This window comes from Xiphophorus couchianus, chromosome 18 (genome assembly GCF_001444195.1).
Source record: "Xiphophorus couchianus chromosome 18, X_couchianus-1.0, whole genome shotgun sequence".
Lineage (NCBI taxonomy): Eukaryota > Metazoa > Chordata > Actinopteri > Cyprinodontiformes > Poeciliidae > Xiphophorus > Xiphophorus couchianus.
Window position 1 is genome coordinate 14,287,349 of NC_040245.1, and position 18,069 is coordinate 14,305,417.

Sequence of the window (18,069 nt, forward strand, 5' to 3'; positions counted from 1 at the left end):
TTTATGCACTAACCGAAATTATTTTAAAGTCAAAGATTTAGCCAAATGAATCGCAGATTTCTGCTTTAACAGGATTCATTCACCGTTATTTAGCACTTATGATTGTGTTATTTCCTAAAGTCAGAGCTCAAGCTAAGACTGATGGATTTTCCTAATCTCTGATACACTATGGGGGAAATTATTTAGTTAGACAGATAAGCTGTTTCAACAACAAACCAACAGAATCAAATATTAATGTGCTGCCTTCATTGGAAAATTCTTAAACTTAAGTTGGATGTCTTTTCCCAGGTCGTTTCATTAGTTTTACATCTTGATTTAAAAAAACCAAAAAACGATACTGTGATTTTAAACTCAGTTAAAGTTTCAATTTAGTGACACTACCCACTGAATCCTTTGTCTAGATTGTAACTAAACAGAAGCAACGGCACCAATAAAGTACACTTAATTTATAGTTTTGAAACAGCAACATTTTACTTCCTCGTTTCTGTCGACATGAGATGTTGTTCCAGTTTTTCCAAAAATCAAAACGCTGTTGTAATGCATTTCATTACAAATATCAAGACGCAGTACTTTAGCTTGACTAATGAATGTTTTTTCCATGTGGTCAATTGCATGTTATTTCATACGGAAGGAGTAAAATTTCCACAATAGTACTACTGCAAGCAGTGAAATCACAGCGTGAATTCACACCGAACGGGTCAGTAGACTTTGGAAGTTCTCATGCGATTTTTTTGTTTGTGCGTCTAATTTAAAGTCTGTAATTAATTTTGAATATCTCTAATCTGTTGGTAGTGCATTGTTTTAATATTTGAGCAATGTTTACAGATTTCTAGTGGTAAACGTTTTTTATCTTCAAACTCAATGCACATGAGAAAAAGGTATATATTAAGTTTTCTAAAATGCAGCAAAAATGTAATGGGCACATTGAACGAATGTATAATCAATTAAATCTAGACACAGACAGTACAACCCAGGAAAGTTTGGAGTTCCAAAAAAACCCCACTAAGCACTAATGACTGTACAAACTCTGGATTTTTCTCCATTAGGAAGATTAGCAGGTGATGGCTGAGGGTATCTGGTTTGGATATAAAAGGATTTTGTTCCTACAATGATTGCTTATGACTTCCCACTCTCTCACTTCCCACTTTGTTCACTTCAACCTGCAGACATGCAGAGGTTATCTATAATGTCATGCAAAAGTATATCTTTCACAATAGAACCTAAACACTTAGCATGCAAAGTAGCAGATAATTGTCAGTCAGGAGTTCACATTGATTGAAAGTATACATGGTCTTCAAAATTATTTAGCTTTAACTTTAGAGTTACTTTACAGTGTTGCACTCCTTTGTGTTGCTCTATCGTATAGAATTCCAATAGGATGGATTGACGTTTTCAGTTATAACCTGGAAAAGTATGAAAAATTTCAAAGAGTGTTAATATTTTTGTCAGGTATTTTATCATTACTGGGTAATTTGACAGAACATTGGCAGATCTCACGTTGACTCAGAAATGATGATTATGGGCTTGCAAACTGCTGAATTTCTAAATAATTGAAGACAAGAAAAAGTTTGTCTTTTTTTCTATTTAGAAATTTTGCTATTCTTTTTGTAAAAAATGTTTTCCTTGAATGGTCTTTGCATTACTCTTTATTACACTACAAAGGTATTCTGACTCCTTACTCATTAAAAGGTCCTGTCCAATTTCCTACTTTGGGAAAACAAACAAATCAATATTTCAAAATTGCCACCAGTGATTTTCTGTCAAAACTTTAAAGAACTTTTGAAATCCTATCTGATGTGTTGGAACAAAATTGCCAGTTTCTCAGCCTGAGTGTGTGACAGTCTGTTTAATTACGCTTCCTCCTTATTTCCTGTATGTTTATTCCTACCAGCTAGTTGGGCAACTGTATGACTATGACTCCGGCAGCTACATCTGTTGCATAATAATTTGTTTGTATGCAACAACAAAGAACATGTGAGGTGTACTTTCCATAACCACACCCTTCTAAACAAACTCTGATAAGGTAGGTGTGCAGCATGCTGCCCGGTTAGTCTTCACACTTACAAGCTGCTGTGTACAGCCTCATGGAACAAACAGGTATATATTTTTATATATGGATATATGTATTTGTTTATTTTTAGTCAAAAACCAACCTGCAATTTTAATTATCTCTCGATCTTTAAACTATGTTCAGTGAACATAGTTTCAAGGCAACAGTGGGGAGCAGCGGCCCCGAAGCAAAAGGAGAGCCTGGAAGGTCCAGCCCAGAGAGTTGTGATACACCACACTGCCCTCCAGAGCTGCAAAGGCCTGGCAGAGTGTACAGATGAGCTTCTGGCAATCCAGAAGCTTCATATGAAGGAAAGACACTTTGATGACATTGGGTATAAGTGAGTATATTTTCCTTTTATTGTTCTAAATGTTAAGGAAACATCATTTTTGAAGTGAACATATGTTGTGGTAATTTTTTATTTTTAGTTTTCTTGTTGGCGGAGATGGGAGTCTATTTGAGGGCCGAGGTTGGGGTGTGATGGGAGCGCATACCAAAGGTCACAACGGTGACTCCCTGGGAATTGCTTTCATGGGCAATTTCAACAGTAAGCACTCCTTTTGGATTTATTAACAATGGGACAGAATAGAGGTGTTAAATGCTGACTAATCTCTTAACCATGTGGATTTTAAAGATCGCCTTCTTATATTTTCAGATGACACACCAAGCAAAGAGGCAATATTGTCAGTCAAACAGCTGCTAATGTCTGGAGTTTTACAAGGCTTCATCCGACCAGAGTTTGCCCTGTATGGCCACAGGGATTTAGGAGCTACACAATGCCCTGGAGAAAATCTTTATGCTGCACTATCACAACTGAGAAGCTCAACTTAAAATAAACTCCTGAGGGAAAGAGAGAAAGGGGAAGACTAAACTATGAATTTCTTTCAACCCTTAACCAGGGTCATGAGGGTAGAACTCATATATTTTTTATTTGCTGCTGTCAAAACGCCAAGACCGTTTCATGCCAACGACAAGTAACCGTAACACTAAGATACTGGCAGTTGAAACTTTCCTGTAAGTCCAGTAAGTTGTGAGGTGGAAACTCCAGAGATTGGGCAAGACATCCCAAAAGTGCTCAGCTGAATTGAAATCAGAGGAATCTGGAGGCCAAGTCAATACCTCAGGTATGTTGTTCTGCTCCTCAAACTAGTCCTGAATAGCTTTTGTTTTGCTACAGAGTGTATTATCGTGGTGAAAGAGGTCACAGGCAGCAGGATATACTGCTTTCATGAACATTCACCCGCACCTTCTTTCATTTCTCCTTGGAGCAGTTCTGAATGATTGAAGTTGAGCAACAGTTGCTGTCTTTTATTTGATCAACACACATTGATCATAATGGCCAGGGATCATATCCCCGACTCCAATATTTCTCTGCCTGGCTTTCTAACCCCGGATAGAGATTTAAGGAAGAGCCGCAAAAGCAAGTGAGGTGGATTAGCTGTGCTCCCAACAGTTGGTGATGTCATTTGGGACAATATTATCACTGCTGCCCAGAAATTTAAAATGTAGCGTGTCGTGACAGCCATGAGACTGTCATACAGCAACAGTCTTTAGTCAGAGGGCTCTTCAGAGTTGCTGTGAGACTGACTGCCACCTATCAAGTTTGAGGAAAAACTTTCTATTGCTGTTTAAGATCTTAGTTCTACTAACAAGAGCTGTGGTGAAGAGATAATTTGTGTTATTGAGTAGTCAATAACTACTAATAATTCAGTAGTTGTAATGTAATGTCCAAACTGTATCATACCTCAGCCTGTAAGGTTTGTGCTTCTCCACCAGAGGGAGCAATGATAAAGGATGAGATTTAAAAAGGGGCTCCTTATCTGCAACACTAAAACCTCAATGTTTTCTGTTGTACTATTGACCAATTACTTGCGTTCAACTGCAATACGACTATAAAATTCTATTTAATCATTGATTCTAACATAATGGGTGCCGGCAAATATAAATTCATATACAGTATTTATTCATGTGTTGTATTTTTTTTAATAAAAAATATTGTAAGATCGCTGCAGGATTTGTGGGGTTTTTATCTTTTACTTTTTTTTTCTTTTTTACTTTAGCGCTCTACGCAAAAATATCAGTGCTCAATTTTCACCATCTGAATCGCAAATAAAACAAAGTATATACAAAAGAAATCTTAGGAAAGAGCGATGCTGTTCTCATGGTGTCTCTGAGATCATTCAAAACAAAACGAGACGTGAATTCATACGATAGGCAGAGGAAAAACATCCAAGAGGATTACAGCTGTTGGGGCAACGCTGCGCCTTTTCTGCAGGGCCAAAAGCATTCCCGACAAGTGCTCACTTGTGTAGCGCGGCGATAGTGCAGAGAGGCCTCCGTATCAACGTGACTCCTACATGCAGGAACAAATAGCATGTAGTTAGAAACGTTATGATATCTGCAGATGCCTGGTGAAACTCAAACAAGGATTCTGATTGATGGAAACAAGCAAGCAAACACTCTTGATTATATCTAGTTTCGGTGCGATGTATAAATAAGGATTTTTTTATATATATATGTATATCTGTATATTTGCTTTCAGAACAAAAGAAATTATTTTGTAGCACCGTTCACCCAATGAAAATATTTGCGCTTCTTGTATCTTGTCATCTATCCCAAATTCTTCAGATCTTCAAAAGCTCATTTGGTTTTTATTCCTCAGATATTTTAAAGACAACTCAGTGCAGTAGTTGAAGTTTTGAAGAAACGCAAAAGCTCACCAAAAACAATTTTGTGCATAGAGAATTATGCAACTGCGTGCAAAATGTAATTTAATCCAGGGATGTGTTTAGAGGATTCAAAAATGGACGCGACAGCAGATGACTTAGAGCCTCCAGAGCAGTTGGGATGCCAACACATAATTAAAAGTGTTAAGATTTCTTATCTGCTTAACTTTATTTTCCCCCCTTTTTACCGAAAACCTTTTCATCTCCGAATTACGTAGTATGAACAGTTTAACTGTGAAGCAGTGTTTATAAATCTACATATTGGATTTATTGTCCGTAGGACGAAAGTTACCTCAAAATATAATCATGGTAAAAATAAAATAAAATAAAATAAAAAGTCTCGGGTTTTCTGAGACTTTTTATTTTTAATCAGGTATGATTCGGTGTTAGTAAGGTTGTAAAACTATTTACTATATGTACAAAAGCACACAACTTATTAAATTATCAGTAACATCTTGAATAGTTGAATTCTGAGGTACATATGCTAATGGAGAAATAAGGAGAAGGTGAGTCCAGCCCCGGGGAGAGGAGGGTATGAAGGGCTTGAGTTTCACCTCATCACTAAGTGTTATAATTGCAACTAAGAGTTCACCAATCAGTCATGCAGACTGACAGCGTGAACCTTTGTTTCTCTCCAGATTGCAGTGTCTGGTTTACAGTTTGGGTGGAACTTGTGCTACAGGCATTGTGGTATGAGTTATTTTTCATGTTGCTATTAAATTAGGTTTGGATACATTGCTTCAGTCACCAAAGCAATTCTAGTCTATTATTTGAATTGACCGTGTACCTACTATCATTGGCGCATTTTGCATTTAACACAACTTGTTTTATAGTTAATTAGTGAGAAAAATGAATTAATAAATTCCTGAAATTGGCTGTAAAACAAATTTGTTTTTTATAACACTCAAATCCGTTTCACATTGTGTGTGTGTGTGTGTGTGTGTGTGTGTGTGTGTGTGTGTGTGTGTGTGTGTGTGTGTGTGTGTGTGTGTGTGTGTGTGTGTGTGTGTGTGTGTGTGTGTGCATCCCCTGCAATGGTGTGACCTGTAAGTGTTGTTAGTGAAGAAGGAGGAGCTCAAGTGTACTTAGTTGTTCTCCAGAACAATTATCGTAAATCACAAATATTTAGGTTTGTATTGTTTGAAAATGTGTTTACTAGGCCTCATATATCAAAACTGGGTAGATTTGGATGTAAAGTTGTTGTGGAAAACACTCTCACAGAGGTCTGATGCTTTAAAATAGGCTTGATGTAAATGTTTTCTCATATTCTTAAGTTGGATGGCCTCACCCACAGATTTTACAATACTGAAAAAAACAAAAGATAGTAAAAAAATACATTTGTCACACGTGAAGTTGGCAACATCCTAACAGTGAGACACAAACAAAACTTATAATATAGTTTTGCATGTAAAAAAAAAAAGTCTGCAGATGTTATATTTTAATCCCATTCATCTCAGAATGTATTCATAAGTCACATAATAGAAATGATTTTGTTTATATCAGTTTATTGAAGTTATCACGTTAAAAAACGAACTGTCTAGCACAACATTGTGCAGTGTTGCACGTGCCAAAATTAGGTCACACTGTTTCTTGGTCATGTAAAGCAGGATTTCTCCATGTGATCTAAGGATTACTCATTACCACGTGGGGATCCCCAAGTTACCTCTTCACTTTGGCCCATGTACGAATGTGAGCTTCCTGTGTGCAATTACACACAAACACCTACAGCACTGTTTAATGTTTGGTCAGCAATTTATGTCAAACAAAGTCCAGAATCGAATAACAACTTTGTTTCAGAATAAGAATATCATCTCAGTTAAAGCTGAAAAAGAACATTTCTGAACTTTACACTTTCAAAAGTGTAAAGTTATTCTCCTTCAGCATCCTCTCTCTTGTCACATAAGGAGGACTTTTCGTAAATTTCCACTCGTATTTAACGTAAAAGTCAATCCAATGATACAATTTAACGCCAGCTGTTGGAACATTTCAGCAACGAATCTCTGTGATCTTCAAATTCAACTGCTTAAATTAAATCATTAATTTAAAAAAACAATAAACATAAAGATATGTGGTTACACTAAAGTCTTGACTAACTCAGTACTGTAAAAAGGTATTTAAGAATATTGGTAAGGATTAGGTATACTTGACCACTCTTTCATGTCTTCTTCATTTGTGAATGCTTGCAATCACTGTGGCTCACTTGAGTCCAAGGGCCTTAGAAATAAGTGATTTTGTGTTTACTTTGATAATGGTTGGCATAAAAAATTGATTTACGATCTTTAAGTAAGACAGAGAGAACAAATGTATATTTTCACATCACTGTTTCTGTGACACGTGCAGCTTGACTTTCTCACCTGTGGAAATCTGAAAGCATGCGTGCAGTTGAAACATGTCTTCCGTCCTGAAATGAGCATCAAAACGATCCTGTTTTTCACAAATGTTTAATAAATAGAACCAGAGTGCAGAAAATGAAAATTAAAAATGAAATGAAATAACCATAATCATTGAAAGTCACTAAACTTGTAGCATTAGTGGCTGCCTGAGCATAACTATCACCTTATAGAGATTCCCCTTTAAACATTTGTCACGCTGTTTATTGTTCGTAATATTTACATTTAACACGATTCTAAACCTTTGAAATTCACTATTTAGGAAATTGTCATAAAAATATTAAAACGAAAGCTCATATTTGATTTAGAAGATCGATTTAATTGCCTCGGCATGGGCTTAGTTTGCTTATACCTTGGCCCAGCTTTGCCGGTGTTGCTGCTATTATGCGCATGTGTTGGCAAGTTTTGGTCAGCACGTCCTTAGCTCGTCACCACTTTGAATCCGCTCATCGTTGCTCTATACGCGCTCAGTGACGCGCCCTCCCGCAGTTTCACGGGCAGCTCGACTGTAGGCAGCGACTGTGCGCACAAATTGAGATGGAGGATTTAAAAACTCCGCAGCGATTATTCCACAAGTCCTCTTTCAGCATCAGCAGTCTGCTGTGGAGAAGAGAAGGGATGGTGGATGACCAGGACTCGCCCTCTTCTCCTTCCCTTCATTCTGAGAAAACTTGTCAGGAGAACTTTGACAGCGACAAAAGCTGCGAAAACTCCAAACTAAGCTCTAAAAAGGATATCAAACCTCCGAAGCGAGAGGAAAATAAAAGGGAAGCAAAGAAAACAGAAGAGGAAGAAAGCGTCAAACCCGAGAAGCCTCCTTTTAGTTACAACGCGCTCATCATGATGGCGATCCGCCAAAGTCCAGAGCGACGGCTGACGCTCAACGGCATCTACGAGTTCATCATGAACAACTTCCCTTACTACCGACAGAACAGACAGGGATGGCAAAACTCAATCAGACACAACTTGAGTCTGAACAAGTGTTTTGTTAAGGTGCCGCGGCACTACGATGACCCCGGTAAGGGCAACTACTGGATGCTGGACCCCTGCAGTGACGATGTGTTCATCGGCGACACGTCTGGGAAACTCCGGCGCAGAGCCACGGTCAGTTCCAGGAGCAAACTTGGTCTGAAGAGAGGAGGGGGAGGTCGACTGATGCCCCCCAACACGGCAGCCAGTGTTACATTAGCCGCAGCAAGCTCGTTTTACTGGCCGGTGCCGCCGTTCCTTCCTCTACAAGCACCGGTGCGCGCTCATGTCGGCGCGGGGACCTACCTGCGCGGCCAGCCGCGCCTGTCCAACCACGCTGCCTCGGTGGTTTCTCATCAGACTCGGCTGAGTGCAGCAAGCACTGCAGACGCTGACAGGTTCGTGCGGACGCGCCAGGAGATGTCCTACATCGGAGTCAGCTGCGCGCAGTCACGGCGCCATCAGATCGGCTCCGCCTGCGCCTCCTTCTCCGCCACGTCCATCCCCGCGTGCACCCTGCCTTTGTCGGACCCGTGCTCATTTAACATGATCTCCGGACAGGCCAGCTACTTTTACTCCCACCAAATACCATGCGCAGCAGCATTTAGTCCGTGTCCGGAGGAGTGCGGTGCTTCCAAGACTGGACAGCTTTTGTCCAAGGCTGGGCACTCAGAACTGGGAGGATATTGTACTGACTTTCCAAATTACTGCCCTCAAGTCAGCTCAAGCCCTTCTTTTGGGATATAAAAAAATGAGACTACGTCGGAAGAAAGAAAAAAAAACATCAATGTAGCATTCATGAAAAACAGAAATTGAAGAAATAAAAAAACAACTCAACCTAAACTGACAAGTGTATGCTGAAAGTTTTGCTATGAACGAATAACCTGCGAAAATGTTAAGTGTTATAGTAAGATGGAAATGCAACTCGAAGATTATTAATGCCAGGCAATATGTTGTAAATAAAGCAGTCTCTTGGTGCTTACACTACTTAAGTTGTGCCTATCTGATTACGCACGCCTTTATCTCCAAACAAATGCGCATAATTATATTTAATAACAGTATAAATGAGACAGAGAAATGATCTAAAAAATAACTAATAGTGCAACACTTTCTAGCTGAAACATACATTGTTATCGTGTATTATGTGTTATTATTTCCCACGCATTCGCTTGGGTGTGTTCGAAGTTTTGTGCGCACGTTTGGTGAGCAGATGCCAAGTAAGTGCAAAAGGGATATCAGTGAGGAAAATGTTCGTTTGCAGTGATTCCTTTCTGCTCAGCGACACATTTCAGGTATAAATGCTGTTTTTAAAAGGAGTCCAGGCTAAATGTAAACTACAAAGCAGCAAGAAACATGTTTAGTTCAAAGAAAAGAATTTAATTAGCCCAAAAGAGCCAAAAATAATTGTAAATTTAAAGATTGCTGATTGTATAAACATTATGAAATTTAAAATTGTTCATTTGCTGCACTTATTCGGTTTCATCGTTGTTGCAACAAAAAAAAAAACATATTACATTCCTAGTTTAATTACTTTACATGTAATTAAACGATAAATAATGCATTTTAAATTGTGTTTTCTTCCCTCCTCATTAAAGCCTTATGCTGTTGTTGATTGTTCCTATTTGGCTTCGTTATTAAGCGTTTCACTCTGGAGATTTGAGCCCGCAAAAGGGAAACAGATGGGCTAAATTACCCGTTTAAAATAATATATGAATAGCAGCCTGTGAGTGGAATGTTTGTCTATTATTATTATTATTATTATTATTATTATTATTATAGTGATCAAACACGACATTTCCAGTGGTGCAGATCTTCTTGATCAGTATTTGGCTATATGTCCTTTCATCACTGACTGTTAAACTTTCCCTCACCTTCCCTCCGCCGCCGCCCATCCTCCACAAATTAATACAAAAAAACCAAATGAGATCTTTGGGGAAACAGATTAGCGCACCTCTCCCTGGACGGCTGCCTCGTCTTTAAACAAAAGCGCTTTTATGTAGAAAGACATCAGCCCGTCAGTCACAGTCGCTCTGTGGTTAAGGCAGACGGATCTGGATCAGGTAACTTCACTGTTGGCAAACTCGCTGTCTGGGTAGATGCAGGTGGATATTTTCATTAGTGGCATGAGTAATAGTGTCGGCAGGGAAAAAGCGTGGAGGACAGAGGTGGGAGTCAATAGGCGTACGAGGTGTTTTAATTGCATAAGGAGATGTGAGAAGATCTGGTTCTGCTAATCACCTTCCTGTAACATGTCTCCTGATAAACATAAATACTGAGCTAATTATTGTTTCATGAACAGAGCTTGGTGCTGATGTCTGCGCTGACAGGGAACTGAAAATGACAGAGATACCGAATTGTAGACACTTTAAAAAGGCTGTTTCTGGTTCTCCTTGCACATCAAAACTGCAAAAATGTTTATGTTGCGTTCTGGACGGTGCAGATTGATATGCTTCGCTCTAATTGAAAAAGTTTTAATAACGCTTCAGCGTTTTTTACGTTTTTTTTTTTTACGGTAAAATCTCTAACTTCAATCTTATATTGCAGTCTTTTATAAAGGTTAATGAAAAAAATACACGGTTCAAAAATGTTGCACAAAAAAAAATGTTTAAAGTAGGGCGTGCATGTTGTGTGCACGTATTTGGACTGTGAAAGATAAAACTCCATGCAGAAAGTCATTGGTCGGGATTCAAACACGGGACTTTCTTGCCGCAAAGCAACTGGGCAAACTGCTCCACTGTGCAGTCATTGAGAATTCAGTCTGCTCAAAATCAAATCAAATCGATGCTTCCAATTACATAGATTCCAGCTTCATCCCCATTCTTATGAATTCATAAGATGGCTTAAGCCAGATTGAGATCATTGTGAAATTTCAACTGGTGAAAAGTTGTCTAGTTAATAGACCGATTTTTGCAGCAGCCTCCCCTGCCCAACCTGAAAAAAGTTCATGTTTCATTTTCTGCAGAAAACCAGTTTTGAAATTAATCCTACATGATTTCCAGGTTGTGTCATATGTTGATAGTTCTGCTGAATAAATCTTTGTCTGGCCCATCTGATTTAATGCTTGTTGCTCTCTTAATTAGGCAGCTGAAAAGTGTTTCCAGATTAGCTTCTGATGTCCCATCAGCTGTAAGGTAACGCTGAGCTCTCCACATCTTAAGATTTGAGTCTCTTGGCTCTGGTGCGCTTCATAAAGGTATAGAACCGTGCACCCTGAAAATCAATCCTACACACTCACCTCCCTCGGCAACACACAGCCTGCCTTTATCTGCAGTAAGTGATTTCCTCAGGTAGATGTGTAACCTTTGGAACAAGGTGGGTGGGTTGAGCACCCATAGGCGTCTGTCTGTCTCTTGCCAGAAAGCCAATCTCTTAATGTCTCATTGCTTCACCGTAGCATACATCCCCATGTCTCTCACTCTCTCTAACAGACACACTCACATTCACGATTTCCTGTTACTCTGTTAAAGAGCATAACAAAGGCTTAACTGTTTGGATTGCAGTATCAACCTAGCTGCTCCCTCATCCTTATTTATTTCCTCTGGGTTGTTCATAAGCAGAAAAGGTTCATTCTGAAACATGTCCTCACACTTGAAAAATTAATCTCAGCTAACACTTCAATAATAGCCCTGGTAAGTCTTCAACCGACCTGAGACAAATCTGCATAGTGACTTTAGAACATAAAATCGAAAGTAACTTAATTGCCTGAAGTTATGCTTGGCATATTGACCAGCTGCAAACAGTTAACAGTGTCTTCCGTATGTGAAATCTTCCTGAGAATAGAAGTAAACTTCGGACATATAAAATCAATTCATTTTCTGTCATCTGTCTGATTGTATGTTGTAATACAAAAGTTGTGTATTTGTTTCACTCTGGATTGTTTTCATTTTTCCCTCACTGTTTGGGGTGAATTCTTGTTTATCTCTAAAGATCAGCATCAAACTCTGATTTGTTTATTTCTTACATTTTACTTTAGAAATCATTGTCACTTTTATTAACACCTCTGTAAAGATGTCTTAAAGTCAAATTCATCTTTTGTTGCAGTTTCATGATGTCCCACTGAAAACAGAGAAATTCAGCTTTTGATTCTGAACATCTTTTTGTCATTTTTAACATAATGGGGCACAATACAATGCATTGCAAATGCCTTTATACCACTCAAACTGTGATGTAGTTTCACATTGCAATAAGACATAGCAGTTGATTTTTTTGTGAAACAAAAGAAGTGTATAAATAAAAAATACAAGGAACATTTGGCATTAATATGTATTCAGTCCACTCCACTATACTAACAAACTAAATCCAGTCCTACCCGATGTATTCAGACTAACAAAGACCACCTGCATGCAATTTAACCTCAGTATAAATCCAGCTGTTTTGTGACGATATTGGAGGTTTGTATGAGAACACTGGTGAACAGCATCATGAGGACCAAGGAGCACAGTGGACAGGTCAGGAACAAAGTTGTGGAAAAGGTTAAAGCAGGGTTAGCTTAGAAAATAATATCCCAGGCTTTCAACATCTGATGAGAATTTGCTCAACCCATTATCTGAAAATTAAATAACTAAGGCACAATCATAAACCTACCAAAACTGACAGGTTGGGAAAGGAGGTCAGTAGTATTCAGAGAGTAGCCAAGAGGCTCTGGAGGAGTTGCAGAGTTTGACAGCTCAGATGGGAGAATCTTTCCACCAGACAACTATTAGTTGTGCACTCAACACATTAGCCCTGTGTTTTACACAGTGGCAAAAAAAAGACATTATTCTTAAAAAGCCATTAAACGGCATTTTGTGGTTTGCCACAAGCCATAGGGAACACAGTAAACATGTGGAGAATGCTACAAACAAGACCAGAATTAAAAACGTTAGAATCAGTGAGGGTCAATCCAACTGATCAAATATGTATAGTTACACTTGAAAGTATATTGTATGCTACCAAATAATGAGTTCAATCAGTCCTTCAAAACTGTGCTACTAAACACACCAGGGATATGAGGACAGAAGAAAGCATAAGAAAGGAGCCACATGACACTGACTATGCAAAACAGAAAGGTCAAAGATTCTTCTTTCTATTTGTTCAACCCTTATTAAATGTACAACAGTGATTTGTTTTTTCCCTCCTTTAATTATTCGTTCACATTCATTCTCCACTAAATAAACATACTCAAATTCAAGGCTGATTTTTATTCATGAATAAATTACAATAAATTTGTAATTTATTGTCACTGTTATAATTTTCAATGAAAAAATATTATCTGTAGTAGTAGCAGCAGTAGTAGTAATAAAGTACATTTGAGAGTTACCAGTCGAAAAACAATTTAGTTTCATCATATATGCGATTAATGTGTAAAAAAAAAAAAAAAAAAAAAAAAGCACCGCCTGTTATGTAATAATTCAAAATAGCCCAAGTTAAAAGAACATTCACATTATTATTGAACATTTTTAAAACATTTGTCGGGACTCAGTGAGAAATACACAAAATAAAGTTTTTGTAAAAAAAAAAAAAAAAAAAAGAGAGAGAGAGCTCTGTGTTCGTGAATGAGAGGCCATCTGCTGTAACCCGGTAGTTATCTCAACAGCTTCAAGCGCGTATTAAGTAACCCGGAAGTCACTTCAAACACGCGAGTCAGTCTGTATCGTTGTCGTTACGAAGCTACCGGTGGAGATAAGCGCTAGACTCAATAGTCTATCAATAATGTAAGTATAATTTATAGCAAGTGGTCTTTAGTAAATTGCTATTGTTTTTCTAAGAGCATTAGCTATGTGTAGTAACTTCTTGCAGCTAGGCTAATGCTAATGAAGTTAGCCTTTTCAGCACAGAGGCTAGTTAGCTCGACTAAATGCTGGTTGTGTTGTTGGATGAGCTAGGTCTTATCTACGTAGCTATTACTGTAAATAAAATTGGTTGATTTTGTACAACAGATTTTATTTCATTATCTTTTCCTCAGATTACGGTAAAGAGTAAATGTATCTAAATGGAACGATACATCTCTGTTCAGTCAACCTGTAGTAAGCTCAGTTAATGCTAGTAAGCTACAGAGAATTCATTTTCATTTTTTAGGTTTAAGAGCTAAAACAAACTGCTTTACACAGAAAAGCAACTTAAAAAATAAAATGCCGTCAGAAATAAAATTTGTGTACGTTGAACAATAAGAGGTTTTTTTTTTAAATAGCCATTTATAAAGCCTATTTTCTGGGATAATGTAAAAAAAAAAAAAAAATTAGTTAACATTAAGACACGTGAAATGTTGTGATCCCAAATAACAGAAACTCTTTCTTTTACAATGAAAGGTACAAAAAACGGTCTTCGATGAAAATGAAGTGTTGGGTAATTCACTCGTAATAGCCAGTCGTGTTTGTTACAGCTCATTTGAGATTGTTTTAATTTATAAATAGCAACTCAGAGCGTTGTGCCAAAAAGGGATTATATTCTATTTCAATGTATACATTATAGTTAAATACTGTAATTAAGCATGTGTGCTTGTATCAAATCAGATCATTCAGATGCTCACACTGGACACAAATGACATTGCCCAAAATGCAAACAGTGACATAGTGATGGAAGCACACATGAGAAAGAGAGGATTGAAGAAAATTTGCAAATATTGCTGCTGATATTTCATAAATATATCATCACAATATCAGATTTTGTAAGATTAGTATCGTAGAGAAGTGTTAGGAATATTTGTTCTGTGTTATATTCTGAATATTGTAAGTGGTGAGAATTTGGAAAATAATACTTAACATTTGTTTATTCGTCCATTTGGATAGAGTTCCACGTCAGCAGCAGATACCAAACCCTGACACAGAGCATAGTTCCCAGAATGCTAGAAGTTGCAGAGGTGGAAGCATTGCATTGGCAAACAGGAAAATGTGGATTTTTTATGTCTTCAATATTGTGCAGCCCTATAGTGATCTATGCAAATGACAATGTATCGATGGTTCATGATATCAAGGTCCTTTTTTCTAGATCCAAAACTAAGAGAATAAAAGTTGTAAAATTGTTGTTGGGGCCAAAGGGCCCAGCATGGTCAGGGCGATGTGCCGAAATCAGTTCTGATTGTCGCAGTTACATAACTGAAAATGTTTGTTTTCAGCCTCATGTCGTCCACTTCTTGTCACATCACTCTGGTGAACTTTTGGTCCCCTCTGCATGCCAAACTACTTTTTGATTGGTCATGGGTGTGTTTACATAGAAAACAACTACTCAATTTCCAGAAGCCTCTTTTTAAGCTAGAGAGCTGGATGGATAGTTTTGAATAGCAATTCTCTGAGGCCATGAGGAAGTACGTACTGTTGGATCAAAACACTTAACTTCCCCAGCTCGTTTCTGGTCAGATACAGCGGGCGAACGTCCCACAGACGCATTGTGTTCTTTTTCTTTTGTTTTCCGCTAACAGAAAATAAAATTAAATGTTTCAACTCATCAGTTGCTATTTTCTCCACCTCTGAGTTTGTGGACTTATAATAGATGATGCTCTTTGCCATGACTGCTGTGTTTACTATAGTGTTGTAAGCCACATCTATGACAAAACCCCATGATGTACACTGCAGCAGGAGGGTTTCACAGGAACTCTGCTCGGTGTGTCTTGTGGACCTTGAAGGGTGTGTGTGAAAACGTATGTCCTGCAACCACATGACCGTGGTTTGACTTTTCAACTTTGACTCGGCCATCCTGGGCCTTTTAAAGTATGTTCTATTTTACCAAATTAGTTAATCTTGGTGTTTAGGCATTAGGCACATTTAAAAACTCGCTGAACGAACATTTTATTATAAAATCTATAGGTGTATCAGTTTTTTCTGAAGGTCTACCTGAGAAGCATGACTATACCAAGTTTTCTGAGTTGGTCTGAAATAGCTACTACTGTGTGCTGTCCTATTGCAGGAGTCTGTTAACAAAGCCCAAATCGGAGATGACCCCTGAGGAGCTCCAAAAACGTGAGGAGGAAGAGTTCAACACCGGGCCACTGTCAGTGCTCACCCAGTCGGTGAAGAACAACACTCAGGTCCTCATTAACTGTCGCAACAACAAGAAACTGCTTGGAAGAGTCAAAGCCTTTGACAGGTACCCAGTGACTCACAAAACAGGCCCCAGGGTACATACTGTGTCTGCTTAAAAAGGTTTAAGGATTGTGCAAGAACTGCAGAAGTCTTGGGATAAAGGTGTTTGAGTGTGAAGAAAAAGCTTGTAAACATAAAACCAATTTAAAAAAGGAGGAAAAGCTGCCAGTAAATGGCTGTTGAAGACTTTGTTTAAACAAGATTATGGAACCTGATTTAATCTCTAGTTTTTTTAGAAGTGCTTAATGTGCAGAATATATATTTCTTTTGCTTATTTATCTTTTTTTGAAGAGTACAAATTTGATACTGGCATGTATATTAATGAGACTAGCTGCTTCTGTGGGAACTTCAATGTGCTATTAACATGCTGCTCCTACCTTACAGTTGCTTTAGTACATGGGTGGTGCGTCTTTAATTTTACACCATAGCTCTTTGTGTTTTTCATGCCTATTGGTATTACTGTAAGTAATGGGAAGGTGCAGGAGCCTTCTTCTGCCATTTGATCAGTATAGTGCAGCAACAAACTAAATATCGTGCTATTTAGCTGAAGAAAACATCAGACATTGTTGCTTTCTCTGCCCTCTCAGCAAAGAGGCTTTAAACTGTAGGGATCTTATGAATTGAACTTTTTAGTTTAGCACCATAACCTTCTGAAACCCTCACATACATCGCTGGAGTTTAGGTAAATTTGTGATGCGGCAGTGCAAAATAAAATGTTGGGGTTTTTTTTATCCTGCTTAATTTTTGAAGAGGATGTCTTTACACTCTGCGTCTACTTTGTCGTTTTAGGCATTGTAACATGGTGCTGGAGAACGTGAAAGAGATGTGGACGGAGGTTCCCAAAAGTGGGAAGGGAAAGAAGAAGTCAAAGCCTGTCAATAAGGACCGCTACATTTCTAAAATGTTCCTCAGAGGAGACTCTGTGATCGTTGTCCTGAGAAATCCTCTCATTACAGGAAAATGAACTTTAAAAGGTTCCACCTGTAGGAAGGTTTTGAAGGCAGGGGCTTGATATATTTTCACCTTTTTTGTTTTTCCTTTTTGATGTTGGATGTTGTGGATACTGTTGAGACAGAAAACCTGTGTTGACATCACTGTGTCTCAAGAGGTTAGGTGCAGCATGTGCTGATTATTTCGATTTGTCTTTTTCATTTTGTTAATAAAAATGATAGATAAATGCTGAAGTTGTTGGTGTTTATCTTTTTAGTTGTCTCTCTCCATCAATATGGGTTTATTTAAGTTAGGTTTCACCTTGCTCTTTCAGAGTTCATATCACATAAATGAATTAAAACAATAGCAAAAAGGTTTTTTTTTTCCCCTCCAGGGTTCTTACCCGCCTTCTCCCTCTTTTCTTCCTCTCTCCGCTGACAGCATCTTGGGTGTCAGGCTTGATTTCAGTCTGCAGCGCTCAACATGCGACAAACTGCCGTTTAAAGGCCTGCTGCATTATTGATGAGACCAGATGTGCTGACTGTCACTTCACACCCTCATCTCTCCATTTCAGGCTGTTCCTCTGCCACCCCGGCCCCTTCTGACCACTTTGTTAATTGGCCTAATAGCTCAACAGCTAGTGTCGCTTTACTCCTCTGGCAGTTGGCGTCTAACCTCCACGCTTTGGTGCTTTCAGATTCAGTGGTTGAGTGTAAATAAATAAAGCGCTTGTGTATTTTAAACCTTTTGAGCATTGATTGCTGAATTGGTCTTTGTGTTGGCCCTGTTTTATCTGGAGGCCTTTTATTTAGGACCTATGTGTGTCCACAATCAGTGTATTTGCTTCTAACAATTACATCATTAATCGTAAGTTTTTTCAGCTTTTTGCAGATCTTTGACCCGTACATTACTGGGGTCCCCATGAGGTTAGCACCTGTAGAGTGTTT

At 38.3% G+C, this 18,069-nt stretch overlaps 3 protein-coding genes across 3 annotated transcripts; all 3 read left to right on the top strand.

Annotated features, from left to right (window-relative positions):
• Positions 1-747: 747 nt before the first annotated feature.
• On the top strand, positions 748-4,058 carry pglyrp5 (peptidoglycan recognition protein 5). Its single transcript, XM_027999681.1, has 4 exons — positions 748-2,097; positions 2,195-2,390; positions 2,479-2,597; positions 2,706-4,058. Exons 1-4 carry the CDS (start codon positions 2,085-2,087, stop codon positions 2,879-2,881), a joined length of 504 nt encoding a protein of 167 aa, XP_027855482.1. The 5' UTR covers positions 748-2,084; the 3' UTR covers positions 2,882-4,058.
• Positions 4,059-7,245: 3,187 nt separating this feature from the next.
• On the top strand, positions 7,246-9,127 carry foxg1c (forkhead box G1c). Its single transcript, XM_027999680.1, has one exon. It carries the CDS (start codon positions 7,704-7,706, stop codon positions 8,880-8,882), a length of 1,179 nt encoding a protein of 392 aa, XP_027855481.1. The 5' UTR covers positions 7,246-7,703; the 3' UTR covers positions 8,883-9,127.
• Positions 9,128-13,699: 4,572 nt separating this feature from the next.
• snrpd2 (small nuclear ribonucleoprotein D2 polypeptide) lies at positions 13,700-17,371 on the top strand. Its single transcript, XM_028044517.1, has 3 exons — positions 13,700-13,828; positions 16,017-16,196; positions 16,982-17,371. Coding segments are annotated over exons 1-3 (357 nt in total). The 5' UTR covers positions 13,700-13,826; the 3' UTR covers positions 17,157-17,371.
• The last annotated feature ends 698 nt before the right edge of the window (positions 17,372-18,069 follow it).

Bases quoted from the DNA above. Each gene is read 5' to 3' on its own strand.
- foxg1c (XM_027999680.1), top strand. From the start codon at position 7,704: ATGGAGGATTTAAAAACTCCGCAGCGATTATTCCACAAGTCCTCTTTC.
- snrpd2 (XM_028044517.1), top strand. The intron at 16,197-16,981 runs GTACCCAGTGAC...TTGTCGTTTTAG, and splicing joins AGAGTCAAAGCCTTTGACAG to GCATTGTAACATGGTGCTGG.
- pglyrp5 (XM_027999681.1), top strand. The intron at 2,391-2,478 runs GTGAGTATATTT...TTTTATTTTTAG, and splicing joins TTTGATGACATTGGGTATAA to TTTTCTTGTTGGCGGAGATG. The intron at 2,598-2,705 runs GTAAGCACTCCT...TTATATTTTCAG, and splicing joins TTTCATGGGCAATTTCAACA to ATGACACACCAAGCAAAGAG.